The sequence below is a fragment of the Odocoileus virginianus genome, chromosome 18 (genome assembly GCF_023699985.2).
Source record: "Odocoileus virginianus isolate 20LAN1187 ecotype Illinois chromosome 18, Ovbor_1.2, whole genome shotgun sequence".
NCBI lineage: Eukaryota > Metazoa > Chordata > Mammalia > Artiodactyla > Cervidae > Odocoileus > Odocoileus virginianus.
Genome location: NC_069691.1, coordinates 22622186 through 22644531, shown reverse-complemented (window position 1 = coordinate 22644531; position 22346 = coordinate 22622186). Strand labels below are relative to the sequence as shown.

General features: G+C 40.3%; 1 protein-coding gene across 2 annotated transcripts in view; it reads left to right on the top strand.

The window, feature by feature from the left end:
- The first annotated feature begins 413 nt into the window (after positions 1–413).
- Positions 414–22346, top strand: part of ERMP1 (endoplasmic reticulum metallopeptidase 1) — a 54298-nt gene continuing 32365 nt past the window's right edge. Inside the window, exons 1-4 of one of the 2 annotated variants that reach the window (XM_070480453.1) lie at positions 414–852; positions 2194–2495; positions 6198–6325; positions 6949–7054. In XM_070480453.1, coding sequence (XP_070336554.1) covers positions 497–852; positions 2194–2495; positions 6198–6325; positions 6949–7054 — 892 coding nt within the window. In that variant the 5' untranslated portion in view covers positions 414–496. The remainder of the gene's footprint in view (positions 853–2193; positions 2496–6197; positions 6326–6948; positions 7055–22346) is intronic. The other variant, XM_020904592.2, reaches the window with a different exon arrangement.

The following is a 22346-nucleotide window of genomic DNA, read 5'->3' as shown; positions in this document are numbered from 1 at the left end:
TCAGAAGAGCCAGGAGCCTCCTTTTTTCAGAGCCTGTTCTAATGCTCCCTGCGCAAGCTGGGCCATTGCCTTCATGAAGCATAAATGATGACCCTCGTGCAGTCTTTTAATGCATGTCAATGTATGACAAAAACCACTACAATATTGTAAAGTAATTAGCCTCCAATAAAAATAAATGGAAAAAAGCAGTCTCTTTTCTCACGTTTCCAAGTTTATGGTTATCTTTCCATTTATTAATCTGTGTCCCAATACCTGGCAGGGAAGCCCTGCATAAGAAGGCACACCCATCACACCCAATCGGGTGTGGGCCCTGCCTCTCAGCCTCAGGCAATCTGCCCAAAGAACCTGAGGCGCGGCGTCGCGGGACCGGCCAATCAGAAGAAGTTTGGCCCTCTGCAGTTTCCGTCCGCTCACTAGGAGGCGCTGCGGCCGCCGCCGCGGCTCCCAGAGCTGTCGCGGGCCGGGGCGGTTGGGCTGGCTGCTGATTCTCGTGGCCATGGAGTGGGGTTCGGAGTCGGGGGCCGTGAGGCGGCACCGCATCGGAGGGGAGCGCCGGGACGGCCCGGCGGCCGCGCAGCAGCCGGAGAGGGAGGCCCTGGTGCAGGAGCCCCTGGCGGACGCGTGCAGCGGCGGCGGCGGCGGCGGCGCAAGGACGCGGAAGCGGAGCGGGGAGGGGAGCGGTGGCGGCGCGAGCCGGCGCGCGGGGACTGGACTGTCTGAGGCGCGCGCCGCGCTGGGGCTAGCGCTCTACCTGCTCGCGCTGCGGGCGCTTGTGCAGCTCTCGCTGCAGCAGCTCGTGCTCCGCGGGGCCGCTGTCGGCCGCCGGGGAGAGTTCGATGCGCACCAAGCCAGGTAATGCGGCTCTCATCGGGCCGGTGCTTTCCTTTTCGACCCGGGGCACCTCACCTGAGTGTGCCTGCCCCCGCGGGACCGCCCGGGCTCGCCCGCCCTGTCCGGCTGCATGTGGGGTGGTGTGAGCGTGGCCTCGCGCATCCCCTGTCTGGAGGTACAATTTAAGGGACGCGGGGCTCGCGTTGTCCCCTGTTAAGCTCGTGTTGCTGGTAGTCAGGGCGATTACGTCGGCTTTTCCACCCACTTTCTGGTTGTTAGTCGTCCCCCGTCTCTCAGAGCAACTTACACTTTTTACTTGGCTTCCTGCTCTACAAACGAAAAGCTGTGAAATTTGTGAACCCAGTTAGGTTTTCGGGGAGGGTTCGGAAGGGAATAATGCAGTGATCTAAGTTTTTAAGGTCACAGGTCTCAAATTTGAGCGCTATGGAGGCTTTCTCTGGAACACGGCACATTCACAGTTTTACAGTTTCAGAACTTCTGAGATTCCTGGAGCTTGTCCTTCTGTGTCAGGTTTTTTTGTTTGTTTGTTTTAATTAAAAACAAGTTTTAACTAAAACTTTGCTCATTGTTTTCTTTTAAGTATGCCAGAAAACGTGAATTAAGTCAGAGGTAGTGTAAAAACCTAAGTGTAAAAACCAAAGCTCATAAAATCATATGCTTGCAGAGTTTTCAACAACTATTGTGTTTCAAAAAACTTTTAAGTACAAAGCACTGGAAGCTTATTTTTTTAAAGGCTTCCTGAAACACACCTCCACCCCATGCAATGAAAAGACAAAAAAAAAAAAAAAAAATTCTGTTTGTTTTAGGGGTAGAGTTGGTTTACCCTGAATTGAAGTTACTAGGCCCTCTGTGCACACTGGCAAGACTGAGTCCATTCTTCAAAATCAAAAGTTTTTCTTTGCTTATTTAACCTCTTGACTAAATTGTCTTTGCTCATTGGTTTCTGCTGCTTAGAATCAGTAACCCAGAGTCAGTAACCCTCCAGAGTATGACAAAATAAAGTTGTATGCTTTCCCATCTAGCCATCGGCAGTTACCCATTTTGAATAAACTCCCTGGTCCTTGTATTGATTCTGTGTGGGTGTTGGGAGAAGTTGGGAGTGGTGTGGGTGGAGAAAACTGAAGGGATGAATTCATGGAAGGCAAAAAAAGTGATGGAACTTAGCAAGTGATTTTCACATGTTACCTGAAATACTAAAGGCAGCCTTTTTTGTGTGAGAAGAACTTGTTTTATGTCAAAGAACTTGTCTTTTGGGTAGGGGCAGTGTGGAGGGAAAGTTGCTCTAAGTGTTAGTTTTCAGCCAGCACGCCCTGTCATCATGCTTCTTTTCGTTGCTTCCAGGGATTATCTTGAACATATAACATCCATTGGCCCCAGGACTACAGGAAGTCCAGAAAATGAAATTCTGACAGTACATTACCTTTTGGAACAGATTAAACTGATTGAAGTTCAAAGCAACAGCCTTCACAAGATTTCAGTAGATGTACAACGGCCCACAGGCTCCTTTAGCATTGACTTCTTGGGAGGGTTTACAAGCTACTATGACAACATTACCAATGTTGTGGTAAAGCTGGAACCCAGAGATGGAGCCCAGCATGCTGTCCTGGCTAACTGTCATTTTGACTCAGTGGCAAACTCACCAGGTATGTGCCTGTTTTTTGGTCATTTTGAGGTCCTCATAGCCCAAAAAGTTGGTTAACTCCAAACTGCTTGAGCAATTGTGGGACACCATTTTCTGAGACAAACCCTTTTTTTCATTGTGGTGGAAGACAGGATAATTAGAATAGTATAATTTTGTTTAAGATTCTACCTTTTAGTATTCTCTCAGGTGCTTTATTTACTTAATATTTAAACATTAGTGCCAGCAGCCCAGCTACAGGGTATCGAGTGTTTCTACCAGACTGAAATAGCCTTACCATTGTTACCAGTGTGTGTTCTTGAGTCCTGGAGTTAGGTTCTGCCCCTTCAAGTGTTTACTCAGCTAGGTGTTGTGCTAGGCTCTGGGGATATGGGATTAAGGAACAGTCTTGGCCTTCAAGGGACATGTAATTGGAGACTGATTCTCCTAGCATTTTCTTTTGACCTGTTAAGTGAGAATTTTGGTCCATTGGGGATGCCATATTGTTAGAGCTCTTTGATTATTAATCCATAAATCTTGCCCTGAAAATAGTTTACCAAAATAGAGTACTTGATGTTTAGGACAGGGCCTGAAACAATAAATATTTGTTGAATGAATAGCTCCTAAATTCAACCTCAGTTTTTTAAAGTAAGATTCCTCAGAAAAAGGTTTTCAGTAGCTAGGGAATGTACATAGGGAAGAATAGAAAATAGCATTTTACAGTGAGATGGCGTCTGGTTCAGTCCCCTCATTTAACATAGGTATACACTTAGCTGACCACCACTGATCTTAGACAGGGCCTGGACCTGGGTTTTCTGACTAGTCGGTTCTTTTAGCTGTATTTGAAAGAAAGGGGAGTATTAGGATGTAGTTAACACTCCCTTTGGCAAACTACCTAACCTCTTCTTTCCTCAGTTTCTGATCAGAAAAATAGAGATATAATAGTACTTTCTTAATGGTATTGCTTAGAGGATTAAGTGAGGATTAAATATGAGTGAAACAGTAGACTAGCAACTGGCATGAAAAATCCTTTTTTTGTTATTAGTATTTATTTAATATTAGGTTCTTCCAGAATGTTTAAACTTAAACCAGGCTCAATGTAAACATGCAGAGTTATACAAAGTCTAAAATAAAATTTATGTGCTTGATAAAATTTTTCATACTAGGATATCTTTAGTTGGAAATCTTGCCAGTTGCATTTAGAATGTAACATGCTTTTTAAAAAATCAGCGGGCACTCATGTTTTTTTACAAAGTCAGAAATACCTTTTTGTGTTGGGGAAATTAGTGGTCTTTTATGTCCAATTCAAAGCAGTAATAAGCATCACCCTTTGCTTACTGTTGTGATGCTTAAAATCTAGGAAGGGACAAATTAACGCCATGATTATTTAAGAGCATTATATAAGAAAGATGTCTATACAAGTGTCAGAAACAGTGCTAAATGTTAGAAATCATATATGGAGTCCAGGCATAAGGATGGGATCATTTGGTTACTGGAACCCATTTTTAACTAAAATTTTGTAAGGATACCCATGCCAACAATCTCAGGGAAGTTTCTGTCATTAATAAATTGTTAAAGATAGTTTTAAAGACATTTTATAAAATAGACTATCACCTAAATTTTTTTTAGTGGATGAACAAATTGAAGTATGAGTATTTTTTAAGAGTATTTCTCAGCAAGATATCTGAAACTTAGGAACTGATACCAGTTAGGAGTAATGTTACCCACAGAGAGGCCTTAAATACCTTGTTGGGTTTGCATAGTTCCAGGCTGTTATTCTGGAGGTGGCTGCAGTTTCAATGTTAATTCTAAATGGAAAGGGATGTTGGTTAAGCATCCAGCCCTTTTGATACTGTCCTCTAACTTTCCTTGTCTTTCTTAAAGACGTCTGACCCTTCTCTAGGTTTGTTCTTAGACACCAGAGCTATTAAAATAGATGATAAAAGTACAGTTTAACTTTTAATCCACCCTATAGAGATATGTATCTTTCAACTTCCATTTGTCTTCCTTTGAATAAAGAAAACTTTTACTGCTTTTTATTTTAAAGTAACTCACAGTCTCAAAGTTAAAGACCATTTATTTCATTTGGTTCTTGAAAGATGGCACTTTTTATTGATAGCTACATGTACTTCCTGCTCGATAGTAATGAGGTAATTATTACTTTGTTTCACTTTGATTAAATTACTGTCCAGTAATCACTACTAAGACAAGCATAGCTAACAGGTAGTTTCTTCTCAAGCAGGAATGCCGTCTTGAATTGAGTAACACCAAAACAAACACTTTAGCTGGCTGCAAAGCAGCCCATAAATGTGTAGAGAAAAGAAGGGAAAACTGACACTGAATGCCTACCACACACACACTGGACACTCTACATTGCTTTGTCATCCTCACAGCACATCTGGGAGTAGGTGTCATTAATTTGCCCTCCAGTCCAGGAAGGAGAAAAGGGGCAGAGCTAGAATTTACATCCAAGTCTTTCTTACTCCAAAACCTACACTAACCTCTGTAGCACCCTGCCTCCCAGTATGTAAACCCAGAAATGCTGTTGCCTGGGTTATTACTGTGTCTGTTTACTTTGATTATTCTTTAAACTTTTCATTATGGAAAATTTCAAGTGTATACAAAAAGAATAGTTTAATGAACCTGAGTGTTCCTGTCACCCAGCTTCAACAGTTCAATCTTGTTTTTTCTGTACTCCCCCACCGCCTCCCCTTGACTATTTTGAAGCAGATCTCAGGTATATCAGCTCCTCTGTAGATATTTTGGGCTGTATCATTGAAAGATAAGAACTCTTTTTTTGACATGCTCATAATACCATGAATTACCTCACTGAAAACCTTAGTAGTAATTCCTTAATACCAGCAAATTGGAGTAGGAAATGGCAACCGATTCCTGTATTCTTGCCTGGAAAATCCCATGGATAGAGGAGCCTGGCGGGCTTACAGTCCATGGGGTCACACAGAGTCAGACATGACTGAGCATGCTGACAATATCAGAATATCCAGTTAGTTTCTTTAATTACCTATTATGGTACTTTTAAAAGTGTCTAAGTACAAAAGTCACCCTTATAGTCACCTTTGCTTAATAGCTAAAGTTTCTGAATCAAGAGGTTAAGTGATTTGATAAGGTCCTCTGTTTTATCAATTCTTAGACCAGGGATATTATTAATACTTTGGTCATTAATCCCCTTTCCTTTCTTATTAGGTGTCTTCTTTGTATTTTTCCATCACACGATCCCCTTGGAGAAACTTTTAAAATATTGCTACATTATCCAAACTGACCCCTCTAAATGTGGAGTGATCTGCAGCTTTTATGATTTTGGCAGAAAAACTAGCAGGAAAGGAGTAGGTGGCAGTTGGAGATGACACAGGAAACCAGAAGTGAAGATACTACAGAGGATGTAGAATAAGGATAAATTAAATTGCTTTTGGTGACGAGCATGGCAGTTTTCAGTATTGCTTTAGGTCCCCTCAGGTTGATTAGTTGACAAATGCTAACTGAGCAACTGCTGTGGGACCAGGCACAGTTGGAGATACTGAGAGTAAGTCAGCGAGCAAACTGAAGATCGCTGTCCTGGGGGTCGCTGTTGGTGGGTGCGGTTCTCACCTGACGACGGCAGAGCTGTGCCGCTGCAGCTGTTGTGATGCCGCCTCCATTTCTTGCCATGATGGTTTGTGCTGTAAAGGTTTTAAAATCTGAGAAGCAAATCTGTTTTTCTGATTTAAAGGTGCCAGCGATGACGCAGTTAGCTGTTCAGTGATGCTGGAAGTCCTTCGTGTCTTGTCGACATCTTCAGAAGCCTTATATCATGCGGTCATATTTCTCTTTAATGGTGCTGAGGAGAACGTCTTGCAAGTGAGCTTTCACTATTTTAAAGACTAGGCTTGAGTAATAGTGACAATGAGAATAATAATAATAGCTAACACATGGGTTTTGATGGAGTAGTAGAAAATGACATGCGAAAGAAATACCGTACAGGCAGTGCTTAAAAAAAAATCGATAGCCACTTATGTATGCATGCTTAATTTTGAAAACTTAGGACAGATCATCTTGTCAGTGTTTTATTCATTAAAGGGCTCTCTGGCATAATTATTTGCCTCAGGTTTTCTAGAGTTTCAGAGATGCTTTGAGGCAGGCACATGTCATGAGTGCCCAACCATAGGAATAGTGCCTTCTTTTGTTTTGCGTTTTCTTTTGCACAGGCTCACACTTACTAAAGATGCTATTTGGCTTCACTTATGGAAATGAGGCCGCCTTCTGTGATGAGTGACTTTCCACTGAGCAAATCGCACACGGCCATTAGGCAGAGGGAGAGCAACAGAGGATGTCTTTAGATCCTGCCTTTGAAAAAAATGATTGTTCTATTTTTTTCTTTTTCTTTGCCTCATCAGCATAGACGTTCCATCTTTTAAAACAGCAAAATAAAGACTTCAATAATGTAAGATGGTTTAACCAATATTTGTTTTCTTCTCATTCAGGCCAGTCATGGTTTTATTACCCAGCACCCCTGGGCCAGCTTGATCCGTGCTTTTATTAACTTGGAGGCAGCAGGTGTAGGAGGGAAAGAACTTGTATTCCAAACAGGTATGTGAGGCTATGCATTGTATATTGTAATCCAATTTTTGTTTTTATAAAAGCGAAAACTTTCTGAATGTAAATAATCTAATGACATGAACATTCTTTTTAAAGCATGAGATAGTTTTAGCTTGTCTTTTTAAAGTTTTAAACAAAATAATATTTAATGTTGTAAAAATCTGGTAAATCATATTAGAGTTCAGAGCTCAGATTTGTTTAGTTAGGAGATATTGAAATCTGCTGTTGGTGGTTTCATGCTATTATTTTTCCGCTCTGTTAGAAATGTGTGTAATGGATTTTAGCCAGAGATGTCACATTTGTTAGAAACTTAATAATGAACAGTATCTTTAGGCATGAAGTGGGCTAGGGGAAGGTGAATAAGGTGAGATGGGAACTTTTTTATATTTTTAGCACCTTTCACAGACATGGTATTGTTTACATTATAAAGATATGCTAAGTGTGTCTTCATAACCTAAAGAATACACATTTTAATATTCTCTGTCCAACTTACTTTAGACTTTTTCCACTCAAATGTATATTTTGACTTTAGTTAAACCTTTGAGGATCTTAAAGTTGCGTGGTCAGAAGCAAGGTTCTCCCTTCTTTTCAACTCATAGCTTTCTGCTTACTCTTCATCTGAATAGTGAGAAGAAGTTGGTATGTAATGTCTGTGGGGGTAAATGGATGACTCACTATTAACCATTTCCCTCTAATTCTTGGATGTTGGTCAGGATAGGAGAAACACTTGATTATAATAACCACCAGATCAAAAAGCAGCAGGAGAACATTCTGTAAGCAGAGAGGACTGTGTGTTTCTTTTCTCTGAAAATATCTGGACCACACATGAGCAAGAAGAGTGTGTCTTTTTATATTTTCTCTCCTGGAAGTAAACTATAATTTAATCCATGCTTTAGTTAGTTATTTTTGGCTGTGGTGGGCCTTCATTGATGCATGCAGGCGAGAGGGGCTACTCTTCATTGCTGTGCATGGGCTTCTCATTGTTTTGGCTTCTCATTGCAGAGCACAGGCCCTAGGCAAATGGGCCTCAGTAGTTGCAGCATGCGAGCTCCGTAGTTGTGGCTCATGGGCTTAGTTGCTCCACGGCGTGTGAAATCTTCCCACACCAAGGAGCAAACCTGTGTCCCTTGTGTCGGCAGGTGGATGCTTACCCACTGTGCCACCGGGGAAGTGCCACATGCATTCTTTTTGTCATCACAGGACCCTGCCCTGAGCTTCTGTAACCCAGAGAAGAACCAGTTTTAAGGTTTAGTCTGTGCCTTTCCTGAATTTTTTCTGTGCATATGTATTAATGCATGCATACATATTCTGTGTGTATATATTAATATATCTTTCATACATATAATCCAGAGAAGTTCAAACACATTTACCTAACTCCTGGGTATATATCCAAAAAAACCCCCCAAAACCCCATTAATTCAGATATACATGCACTGCAATGTTTCTAGCAGCATTATTTACAATTGCCAAGATATGGAAGCAAACTGTGTCATCAACAGATGAATGTATAAGAGAGTGTGTGTGTGTGTATGTATGTGTATGTACAGTGAAATACTATTCAGCCATACAGAAGAATGAAATTTTGCCATTTGCAGCACTGTGGATGGACTTGGAGGATATTATGCAAAGTGAAATAAGACAAAGACAGATACTGTATGATATCACTTATATGTGAAATCTGAAAAATACAACAAACTAGTGAATATAACGAAAAAGGAGCAGACTCACAGGACAAAACTAGCAGTTACCAGTGGAGGGGGAGGGGCACTCCAGAGGTGAGGGAGGACGAGGTACAAACTATTGAGTGTAAAACAGGCTCAGGGATGCATTGTACAACATGGGGAATCTAGTCCATACTTTGCAGTAACTTAGATGCAGTAACCTTTAAAAATTGTGTTAAAAGTTTTTTAAAAAGAAACACATTTACCTAGGGCTAGGGAGGCCAAGACACAAGTCGTGTCATTTATTTCTTTACATTTATTGAGTACTCACTTTACCGGTTTAATTTATAGTCCATGCTCTTTTTACTAAATGCAGACAGTTAAGCTCAAGAATCCTACAGTTTACATTTTTAGATATATTGGCATTATTTAGAAGGATATAAACAAACTGTTAATAACATTCACCACTGGATGGTGGGCATTGTTGATGGAGCTGTGGTGTGAGTGACTAGAGGGGAGGATGGGGCAGACTGTGAAAAGCCAATTTGAATTTTCCATTGTTTCATAAACTTAAAACCAGAATTGCCATTGCAGCTTTACTTATACTCTTTATAGTTTTCTGTACTGTTTACATTTTTGCATTTCATATGGGCTTCCCTGGTAGCTCAGCTGGTAAAGAATCTGCTTGCTATGCAGGAGACCCTGGTTCGATTCCTGGGTCGGGAAGTTCTCCTGGAGAAGGGATAGGCTACTCACTCCAGTATTCTTGCCTGGGAAATCGCATGGACAGAGAGGCCTAGTAGGCTACAGTCCATGGGGTCACAAAGCGTTGGACACAACTGAGTGACCACTCACTCACTCACCCACTCCAGTATTCTTGAGGTTCCCTGGTGATTCAGATGGTAAAGAATTCACCTGCAATGTGAGAGACCTGGGTTCGATCACTGGGTTGGGAAGATGCCCTGGAGAAGGGCATGGCAACCCACTCCAGTATTCGTGCCTGGAGAATCCCCATGGACAGAAGAGCCTAGTGGGATATAGCCCATGGGGTTGCAAAGAGTTGGACACAACTGAGTGACTAAGCACAGCACATGATTAATAATAAAATAAAAACAGACTTGTTACTAGTTAGCAATATATATGGCTTAGCAGGTAAAAAATCCACCTACAGTGCAGGAGACACAGGAGACGTGGGTTTGATCCCTGGGTTGGGAAGATTCCCTGGAGTAGGAAATGGTAACCCAGTCCAGTATTCTTGCCTGAAAATCCAATGGACAGAGGAGCAATATATATACAGTTTAAATGTTTTACTTACTCTAGAATAAAATTCCCATATTTCAAAATTAATTTTCTTTGTGAAGGGGCATTCAACAAAAGATTTGTAAAGAATGTTTTTCCGTTTTCTTTGAGTCTTTGTATGCTGTTTCCCCTCTAGATTTTGGTAGTTTAGTCCTGTGGCTAAATGCTGTACCCCAAAGCTTTCTGGGCATCTTCTGATGGTCCAGTACCTTTTTCAGTATATCTCTCACTTCCAAATGTTCTTGCTACAAAACACTGGCTTTCTCATGGGCATTGCTTTCAGAAAGCTAGTTAGTGTTGCTTCCGTGTCTGCAGAGGCAGGCGGAGGCCCCCTGGGTCTGCAGTCTTGGGGAACACTGCCAGACCACTCCGTCCTCAGCTTCTGTAGCAGGCGCTTTTATCCTGCACAGTAGCGTTTGTCCTGCCCGGGAATGTTTCAGTTAAAACAGTTTGTACTCTCCAGTGTCCTGTTGTCACTTCAGAGACACATTCATTTGGGGACTTTTTAGTGACTAGAATAATCACTACTACTTAATTTTTTTTAAAAGGGCCAGAATGCATGAAAGAATGGTATAATTTATCAGACTGATGATATATATCATGAGTCAAGTCTTAATTTAATAGTTTTGAAGGTGTTATAAAATTCATTGTTTAAAATTTTAAAGTGATTAAACCAGTAATACATGTTCCTTGTAAAGAAATCACATGCTATCAACCTTGAGTAGAAGAAAGCCCATAAACAACGGGGTCAATGAAATCTTTTTTTTTTTTTCCTCTTGTGAAAAATATCCATGACCCTGTAATCTTACAACCCAGAGCAAACTATTGCTATAGTTTAGTCTCTATCCTTCTGGGATTTATTTTTTTTTTCTATTCATCTATATATAAATATATACTATATGTAAGCTTGAATTTGACTTGAACAAGTCTTTATTGAATTTGTTACAATACAGCTTCTGTTTTATGTTTGATTTTTTGTTTGTGAGGTATGTGGGATCTTAGCACCCTGACCAGGGATCAAACCCGCACCCCCTGCATTGGAAGGTGAAGTCTTCACCACTGGACCACGAGGGAAGTCCCCAGTAGTTTTTAGGTATATTCACAGAGTTGCACAGTCATCACTACAATCAATTTCAGAATCTTTTCATCTCCCACCCTTTGGGGTGATAACGCCAAAGAGAAACCCCATACTCATGAGTGGCTTCTTTTACTTCTTACAGTATTCTTTGATGTTCATGCATGTTGTAGTGTGTATCAATACTTCATCCTCTTTTAAAAATTATCATTACTGTTATTTTTTTGCCACACCACATGGCTTCCAGGGATCTTAGTTCCCCAACCAGGGATTGAACCTGCACCTTTGGCAATGAAAACGTGGAGTCCTGACCTCTGGACCACAGGGGCATTCCTGAGTACTTCATTTTTTTTTATGGCTAGATTATATTTCATGTAGGAATATCCTGCATTTCATTGATCCATTCATCAGTTGATGGACATTTGGATTGTTTCCACTTTTATGCCATTGTGAATAATGCTGCTATGAGCATTTGTGTGTAGTTCTCTGGACATGTATTTTTATTTCTTTGGAGTGGATTCCTAAGAATGGAATTACTGGGTTATATGACAAGTTTATGTTCTAACTTTTTGAGAAACTGTTAAACTAAGTTTTATTTTAGAAGAAATGTAAATTCAAACAACAGTAAGAACTTTTTAATAGTTTTGCAAAAGGTAAGTAGAATGATAATGCCCAATTCTAATGAATAGAGAGGAACAGGCGTTTTTATACATTATTGCTAGAAGTATAGATTGGTGTAGTTTTGGGGCAGTTTGGCCATATATATCACTTTAAAAAATGTACAGATCCTTCTTCCAGCAGGTCCCCCTGTAGGAATTTATTCTGTAGAAATAGTTGCACATAGATGCATAGATCTAAGTCCTGCATAGTCTTCTTGTTTTTTTTTCTCTAAGAATGAAAAATTGAAAACACCTTTCAGGTCCATGCGTAAGAGACTGTTTATATTAATGGTGAGTTTGTTGACATTGAGATCTGCCTTCCCTCAGTATCACACATAACTTTTGCTTTAAGGAAGATGGGCTTCATTCTTTAAGAAGAAATTAATGCACAAGAAACTGGGAGCATCATGGGATTTAGATGATGGTAGGAGAAAGACTATAAGGTGAAAATATTTCTCTATGAGATAATTAAGATAAGAGCTTTCTGGGGGAGGCAGGGTAGGTGGTGGTAAAGAGCACAGGCTCTATAGTCTGCTGATCCAAGTTCAAATCTCAGCTGTAGCATTGCAACCTTGGACAAGTCACACAACCACTCCATACTTCAGTTCCTCATCTGTAAAATGGGGCTAGTATTGGTGTGTACCTTTTAGGATGAATAACCACTTGGTAAAAACCTCAAGTCTGTACTTTCTTGTGTAAGAGCTCACAGAAACTACCTTAGCCTGGAGCTCATCTGCCTTCCCCATCCCAATCTCTGCAGTTTTCCCTTTTACACCGTCACTGGACCTGTCTGTGACCTGTAGGCCTCTGTGGATGATCAGTGAGAGCCTGGGTAGGGCTGGAGCACTGCTGGACAGCCATGGGGTCTATAAGTGGTCAAAGGCCAGGTAGCAGCTACTCAAAACCTTTTCCTATTGATGGATCTTATGGTTTTCTCAAATATTTTTTATGGTATAGTGCATAAAATGAACTTAAACTTTTATCTTTAGGTGTCTATTTCATCATTGATTGGCTGGGTTGGGTCTTAGTTGTGGCAAACGGGATCTTTTGTTACTGTGCATGGGCTTAGATGCTCCGTGGCATGTGGCATCTTAGTTCCCTGACCAGGGATTGAACCCGAGTCTCCTGAATTGGAAGGTGGATTCTTAACCACTGGATCATTAGGAAAGTCCCTGTCTCATCTTTTATAATAAGCTAAGAAGAGTGCACAGCTCTGAATGCTCAGCTTAATGAATTTTTATACACTGAATAAGTAATGTAACTAGAACCCAGATCAAGATTGAGAGTATTTTGGTTGCTTCCAGAAGCTTCTGCTGCGGTCCCTTCTCAGTCCTTCCTTCCCCAGGATCACCCTACTTTAACGTGTGTCTTGGTAGATTTACTCTTGCTTGTGTCTGAACTTTAAATTGACTCACACGTAGTGTTTCTTTTGTGTATGGCTTTTTTTCTCCTCAGTGTTATGTTTGTAAGATGCATCTGTGTTACATTTAGTTCATTCTTTCTCGTTGCCAAATAATACTCCATTGAGAAGGCTACCACTCTGCTGGTGATCTTAGGTTGTTTCTAGGCTTTGGCTCTTGTGAGTGGTCTTATGAACATTCTTAATGAGTGTCCTTAGTATACATGTTTGTGTATACGCATTTCTTAGTGAGACTACTAGCCATAAGGTGTGTGTAGTCTCAGGTTTGGTAGATAGTTTTGGTAAATAAATGCCATGCTGAGATGCAAAAATCCTAAAAAAAAAAAAAAAAAGGCAAACTGAATCCAGCCATGTATCAATATGTGTATTTATATGTATATGTGTGCATACAAAAAAGATAATGTTTCCAACCAGGTTAAGCTTATTTCAGGAATATAAGATTTTTCAACTGTCAGGTATACAACACAGTGACCCAGTATTTGTATGTATTGCAAAATGATCATCAATAAGTCTAGTTAACATCCATTACCATACAGATGCAGATTTTTTTCCTTACGTTGAGAAGGTTTAAGATCTGTTTTCTTAGCAACTTTGTTAAAATTAAAAAAAATTTAGTTGGAAGATAATTGAGAGTGTTGTGTTAATTTCTGCTATACAACAACATGAATCAACTATAAGCATGCATATACCCCTCCATGTTGAGCCTGCTTCCCTACTTCCCGTACCCCATCCCACCTGTCTAGGTGTGTGTATACACACACACACATATTTTCCTTATCCATGCATCTGTTGATGGACGTAGGTTGTTTCCATGTCTTGGCTGTTGTAAATAATGCTCCAGTGCATATGGGGGTGCAGATATTTTTTTGAATTCATTTTTGGTGTTTTTTTTTTTATAAACACCCAGAAGTAGAACCATATAGTTTTTAATTTTTTGAGAAACTTCTATATTGTTTTCCCTCATGGAAGCACCAATTTACTTTCCCACCAGCAGTGCACAAGGATTCCCATTTCTCCACATCCTTACAAACACTTATTTCTTATCTTTTTGATAACAGCTGTCCTGACAGGTATGAAGTGATATGTCACTGTGGTTTTGATCTGCATATACCTGATGATTAGTGATGTTGAGCACCATTTAAATACATCTTAGGCATCTGTTTATCATCATTAGACAAGTGTCTGTTCAAGTCCTGTGCCCATTTTTAATCAGATTGGGATTTTTTATTTGGCTCTTGATCTGTATGAATTCTTTATATTTTAGATATTAACCCTTATATATATGGTTTGCAAATATTTTCTTTCATTCAGTACACTGCCTTTTCACTTTGTTGATGATTTTCTTTGCTGGGCTGAGGCTTTTTAGTTTGATGTAGCCCTGCTTATTTATTTTTTGCTTTTGTTGCCTTTGCTTCTGTGAAATCCAAAACATCATCACCAAGACCAATGTCAAGGAGCTCACTACCTATGTTTTCTCCTTGGAATTGTATGATTTCAGTTTTATGTATTCAATCTTTAACCCGTTTTGAGTTAATTTTGTGTATAGTATAATATAGTTGTTCATTTCCATTATTTTGTGTGTGGTAGTCCAGTTTTCCCAATACCATTTGTTTCAAACACTGTTCCTTACCCACTGTATATTCTTGGCTACTTGTTGTAAATTAATTGACCATATATATGTATGGAGTTCTGAATTCTCTATTCTGTTTCATTGATCTGTGTTTCTGTTTTTATGCCAATATCATACTGTTTTCATGACAAGAGCTTTGTCATACAGTTTGCAATCAAGAAGTGTGATGTCTCTGGCTTTATTCTTCTTGCTTAAAATTGCTTTGGCTATTTGGGGTCTTTTATGCTTCCATACAAATTTGAGGATTGTTTGTTCTAATTCTGTGAGAAATGCCATTGGCATTTTGATAGGGATTGCACTGAATCTATAGATTACCTAGTGTAGCGTGGATATTTTACCAATACTAATTTTTCTAATCTGTGTTGTTGTTCAGTTGTCAAGTTGTGTCTGACTCTTCAGGACCCCATGGACTGCAGCAAACCAGTCTTCCCTGTTCCTCATTATCTCCCAGAATTTGCCTAAGTTCTTGTCCAGTGAATCAGTGATGGCATCCAACCATCTCATCCTCTGTTGCCATCTTCTCTTTCTGCCTTCAGTCTTTCCCAGTATCAGGGACTTTTCCAATGAGTGGGCTGTTTGCATCAGGTGGTATGGCAAATGAGGCAAAAGTCCGTAACCCAGTTTGTTCAACTTTTAAAATGTTGGTTGTGCAATGAGTGGACAGATGATGTGGTGGAGAAGAATTGGGCCTGTTCTGTTGAACAGTGCCAGCTGCAGACATTGCAGTTTTTGGTGTATCTCATCAATTTGCTGAGCATACTTCTCAGATGTGATGATTTTACTAGGATTCAGAAAACTGTAGTGGATCAGACAGGCAGCAGACCACCAAACAGTGACCATGACCTATTTTTCATGCAAGTTTGGCTTTGGGATGTGCTTCAGGGTTTCATTTTGGTCCAGTCACAGAGCTGGTTGTCTCTGGTTGTAAAAAATCTACTTTTTGTTGCACTTCATAATCTGATTGAGAAATTGTTCATTGTTGTTGTATAGAATAAGAGAAGACAACATTTCAAAATGATGTTTTTGATTTGCAGTCAACTCAGTTCATTCAGTCTCTTAGTCATGTCTGACTCTTCGCAACCCCATGGACGGCAGCACGCCAGGCCTCCCCATCACCAACTCCCAGAGTTAACCCAAACTCATGTCCATTGAGTCAGTGATGCCATCCAACCATCTCATCCTCTTTCACCCCCTTCTTTTCCTGCCTTCAATCTTTCCCAACATCAGGTCTTTTCCAATGAGTCAGTTCTTCGCATCAGGTGGCCAAAGTATTGGAGTTTCAGCTTCAACATCAGTCTTTCCAGTGAACACCCAGGACTGATCTCCTTTAGGATGGACTCGTTGGATCTCCTTGCAGTAAGAGTCTTTGCCAACACACAGTTCAAAAGCATCAATTCTTTGGCGCTCAGCTTTCTTTATAGTCCAACTCTCATTTCCATACATGACTACTGGAAAAACCATAGCCTTGACTAGATGGACCTTTGTTGGCAAAGTAATGTCTCTGCTTTTTAATATGCTGTCTAGGTTGGTCATAACTTTCCTTCCAAGGAGCAAGCGTCTTTTAATTTCATGGCTGCAGTCACCATCTGCAGTGATTTTGGAGCCCCCCAAAATAAACTCTTTCACTGTTTCCATCGTTTTCCCATCTATTTGCCATGAAGTGATGAGACCAGATGCCATGATCTTAGTTTTCTGAATGTTGAGCTTTAAGCCAACACTTTAAGCTTTTTCACTCTCCTCTTTCACTTTCATCAAGAGGCTCTTTAGTTCTTCTTCACTTTCTGCCATAAGGGTGATGTCATCTGTGTATCTCAGGTTATTGATATTTCTCCTGGCGATCTTGATTCCAGATTGTGCTTCATCCAGCCCAGCATTTCTCATGATGTACTCTTCAAATAAGTTAAGTCAGCAGGGTGACAATATACAACCTTGATGTACTCCTTTCCCTATCTGGAACCAGTCTGTTGTTCCATGTCCAGTTCTAACTGTTGCTTTCTGACCTGCATACAGATTTCTCAGGAGGCAGGTCAGGTGGTCTTATATTCCCATCTCTTTAAGAATTTCCCACAGCTTGTGGTGATCCACACAGTCAAAGGCTTTGGCATAGTCAATAAAGCAGAAATAGATGCAGTCAACTCATGAGGCACCCAATTACTGAGCTTTTTCACCTTTCCAATTTGCTTCAAATGCCAAATGACCATAGAATGGTTGACATGGAGTTCTTGGGCAACTTCTTGTGTAGTTATAAGAGGATCAGTTTCAATGATCTTTTCAGATGATTGTTGTCAACTTCTGATGGCCAGCCACTGTGCTTCTTACTTTCAAGACTCGTCTCGTTTGCAAACCTTCTTGAACCACCACTATACTGTACGCTTATTAGCAGTTCCTGAGCCAGATGTGTTGTTGATGTTGTGAGTTGTCTGCTGATTTATGACCTGTTTGAAGTCAAATAAGAAAATTGCTCAAATTTGCTTTTTCTCTAACATCATTTCCATAGTCTAAAATACATAGAAAATAAAGAGCAAATAATAATTTATTAGGAACTGACTGGCTGTAGTCCAGTTCAGTCGTTCAGTGTCCGACTCTTTGTGACCTCATGGACTGCAGCACACTAGGCTTCCCTGTCTGTCACCAACTCCCAGAGCTTGTTCAAACTCATGTCTATCGAGTCAGTGATGAAATCTAACCATCTCATCCTGTGTCTTCCCCTTCTCCTCCTGCTTTCAATCTTTTCCAACATTAGAGTCTTTTTCAGTGAGTCAGCTCTTCGCATCCGGTGGCCAAAGTATTGGAGTTTCAGCATCAGTCCTTCTAGTGAATATTCAGAGTTGATTTCCTTGAGGATTGATTGGTTTGATCTCCATGCTGTCCAAGGGACTCTGAAGAGTCTTCTCCAGCTTCACAATTAAATGTATCAATTCTTTGGTGCTCAGCCTTCTTATGGTCCAACTTTCACATCATATATGACTACTGGGAAAAGCATAGCTTTGACTTTACGGACCTTTGTTGGCAAAGTAATGTCTCTCTTTAATACACTATCTGGGTTTTTCATAGCTCTTCTTCCAAGGAGCAAGCCTCTTTTTAATTTCCTGACTGCAGTCACTGTCCACAGTGATTTTGGATCCCAAGAAAATAAAATCTGCCACTGTTTTTACTTTGTCCCCCATCTATTTGCCATGAAGTGACAGGACCAGATGCCATGATCTTCATTGTTTGATGTTTTGTTTGAAGCCGGCTTTTTCCACTCTTCTTTTTCATACTATTTAAGAGGCTCTTTAGTTTCTCTTTGCTTTCTGCCATTAGAGTGGTTCAGTTCAGTTCAGTCGCTCAGTCGTGTCCGACTGCGACCCCATGAACTGCAGCACGCCAGGCCTCCCTGTCCATCACCAACTCCCGGAGTCCACCCAAACCCATGTCCATTGAAGTCAGTGATGCCATCCAACCATCTTATCCTTTGTCGTCCCCTTCTCCTGCCCTCAATCTTTCCCAGCATCAGGGTCTCTTCAAATGAGTCATCTCTTCGCATCAGGTGGCCAAAGTATTGGAGTTTCAGCTTCAACATCAGTCCTTCCAGTGAACACCCAGGACTGATCTCCTTTAGGATGGACTGGTTGGATCTCCTTGCAGTCCAAGGGGCTCTCAAGAGTCTTCTCCAACATCACAGTTCAAAAGCATCAGTTCTTCAGCACTCAGCTTTGTTTATAGTCCAACTCTCACATCCATACATAACCACTGGAAAAACCATAGCCTTGACTAGACGGACCTTTGTTGGCAAAGTAATGTCTCTGCTTTTTAATGTGCTGTCTAGGTTGGTCATAACTTTCCTTTCAAGGAGTAAGCGTCTTTTAATTTCATGGCTGCAAATCACCATCTGCAGTGATTTTGGAGCCCCCCAAAATAAAGTCTGACACTGTTTCCACTGGTTCCCCATCTATTTGCCATGAAGTGATGGGACCAGATGCCATGATCTTAGTTTTCTGAATGTTGAGCTTTAAGCCAGCTTTTTCACTCTCCTCTTTCACTGTCAGCAAGAGGCTCTTTAGTTGCTTTTCACTTTCTGCCATAAGTGTGGTGTCATCTGCATATCTGAGGTGATTGATATTTCTCCTGGCAATCTTGATTCCGGCTTGTGCTTCCTCCAGCCCAGTGTTTCTCATGATGTACTCTGCATATAAGTTAAATAAGCAGGGTGACAATATACAGCCTTGATTTACTCCTTTTCCTATTTGGAACCAGTCTGTTGTTCCATGTCCAGTTCTAACTGTTGCTTCCTGACCTGCATACAGGTTTCTCAAGAGGCAGGTCAGGTGGTCTTGTATTCCCATCTCTTTCAGAATTTTCCACAGTTTGTTGTGATCTACACAATCAAAGGCTTTGGCGTAGTGAGTGAAGCAGATGTCTTTTTGTATTCCCTTGCTTTTTCTATGATCTGATGGATGTTGCAATTTGATCTCTGGCTCCTCTACCTTTTCTAAATCCAGCTTGTACATCTAGAAGTTCTCAGTTCATGTACTGTTGAAACCCAGCTTGAAGGATTTTGAGCATTACTTTGCTAGCATATGAAATGAGTGCAACTGTGTGGTAGTTTGAACATTTTTTGGCATTGCTCTTCTTGGAATTGGAATGAAAACTGACCTTTTCCAGTCCTGTGGCCACTGCCGAGTTTTCCAAATTTGCTAACTTGTTGAGTGCAGCACTTTAACAGCATCATCTTTTAGGATTTTATTTAGCTCAGTTGGAATTCCGCTACCTCCAGTAGCTTTATATGTAGTAATGCTTTCTAAGGCCCACTTGACTTCATACTTCAGGATGTCCAGCTTTAGGTGAGTAACCATACCATTGTGTTTATCTGTGTCATTAAGACTTTTTAGGTAGTTCTTCTGTTTACTCTTCCCATGTCCTCTGCTTCTGTTAGGTCCTTGCCATTTCTGTCCTTTATCATGCCCATCTTTACATGAAACGTTCCCTTGGCATCTCCAGTTTTCTTGATGGGATCTGTAGTCTTTCCCATTCTGTTGTTTTCCTCTATTTCTTTGCACTGTTCACTTAAGGCGGCTTTCTTATTTCTCCTTGCTATTCTCTGGAACTCTGCATTCAGTTCGTATATCTTTCCTTTTCTTTGCCTTTCACTTCTCTTCTTCTCAGCTCCTTGTAAGGCTTCTCCCTTATGTGTGTGTGTTTATTTCAGTGTTTTTCATGTGTTTTATTTTATGGATTTTATATTCTGTTGTAACCATTTTAATGTATGATTTGATCCAGTTCAGGCCAATGGCAGCCCTTCAGCTGGTGCCTGTCCTTTTGACACGTCTCTGACGTGTTTGAGCACTTCGTTTCTGGCACAAGATGTTCCCACTTTTGAGTATTTTCCTAGCCTCAGTTTTGGAATTCGGCATATCTCTAGGGAGAACTGGTTCTTTTAGTGGAAAATGGTATTCAAAAGCAAAGACCTGATGCTGAGTATGTTTTTCTTTTGTTTATCTTGTTTGGACTTTCTAGGGCCTTTTGAATTCATAGCTTGGTGTTTCCTGTAAGTTTTCAGAAATTATTGGCCTTAACTTCTTTTAAATGTTGCTTCAATTCCCATTCTCCCCTTCCTCTGGGATTCCAGTTACTCATGTTAGACCTTTTCACTCTATCCCATATGTCTTTTTTTTTTTTTTTCCATTTATTTTTATTAGTTGGAGGCTAATTACTTTACAGTATTGTAGTGGTTTTTGCCATACATTGACATGAATCAGCCATGGATTTACATGTGTTCCCCATCCTGATCCCCCCTCCCACCTCCCTCCCCATCCCATCCCTCTGGGTCTTCCCAGTGCACCAGCCCTGAGCACTTGTCTCATGCATCCAACCTGGGCTGGCGATCTGTTTCACCCTTGATAGTATACTTGTTTCAATGCTATTCTCTCAGAACATCCCACCCTCGCCTTCTCCCATAGAGGAAGCTATGGTACATATACACAATGGAATATTACTCAGCCATTAAAAAGAATTCATTTGAATCAGTTCTAATGAGATGGATGAAACTGGAGCCCATCATACAGAGTGAAGTAAGTCAGAAAGATAAAGACCAATACAGTATACTAACACATATATATGGAATTTAAAAAGATGGTAACGATAACCCTATATGCAAAACAGAAAAAGAGACACAGATGTACAGAACAGACTTTGGTCCCATATGTCTTATAAGCATTTTTGAATTTTCTATTCCTATTTCCTTTTGTGCTTTAATTCTCTGGATCTGTCATTTTTTTCTTCTGCTGTTTTTACCTTTGTATTAAGCTGTATATGTATTAAAATTCTTAACAGCAGTTATTGTTTTCAGTTCTAGGGTTTCTATTTGACACACTCTTTGTTAATAGTTTGTACTTGTCTAGTGATACCGTTGCTATCATCTGTGTTTATGAATAATTAATAATATTTATTTTAAAATTCATGCCTGGTAACTCCAGTATCTGGGTCACCTAGATATCTGATTTGTAGTGTTTTTTCACCCCTTCTATCCTCCACCATTTATGGTTTTTTGTTTTTTTTTTTTTCTGTAGGAAAGCAAATTGATTATCTGGTTATAAAGTTATAAAAATGTTAATATTCTTGGATTCTCTGAAAGGGAGTTACTTGATCAGTCAACATCAGATAACTTTTTGCTAAATTTAGTTGTAATATACAACCCCTGAATCTCAGTGGATTACAGCAGCAAAGGTTTATTTGTTGCTCATGTTACCTTCTGGTTCTTGGGTAACTGCAGCTACATCCCCTGGTTATTATGTTCCATGCGTCTTATTCATCCTGGGATCCAGGCTGAAGAAGCCCCCATCAGGGACATAGCGATCTCAGGGCCAAAGTTAATGGGAGAGGTGGACCATGTGATGGCTCTTCAGGGTCCATGTCTCTCCCATTCACAGTCAGTTGGCTGAAGGAATTCATGTATGTGCTGCTTCCACAGGAGGCATTGTAAGTTATGTGAGAGGGAGGAGTGAATAATTGGGGACAGTAATATAATTTATCTTGCTATCCAAAAGAAAAAACTCCTATATTTGAAAACTGTATATGCATGGAGATGTTAATGTGGAATTATTAATAATGATAAGTTATATGTAATAATAAGGAACTTTATGATATATTCAGTAATTATGCAGTTATTAAAATGAGCATTTAAAAATTATCTGGCTGCGTCGGGTCTTCGTTGTGGCAGGCAGCATCTTTTCACTGCAGCGTGCAGGCTCTCTAGCTGTCGTGTGCGGGCTTAGATGCCCTGCAGCACGTGGGAGCTCAGTTCCTTGACCAGGAATTGAACCTGCGTCTCCTGCATTGAAAGGTGGATTCTTAACCACTGGACCATGGTCATTGCACTATCTAAAATAATCATTGTAATAACTGGCAACATAGGAGTGTGTTTAGTACAATGTTAAGTGAAAGAGAAATGTCAAGATTATACATACCCTATCAGTACATCCGTGTACACACATACATTTATAAGTCATACATAAGTCGAAGACATAAAAATGATAATAGTTATCTTTGGATGATGGGCTT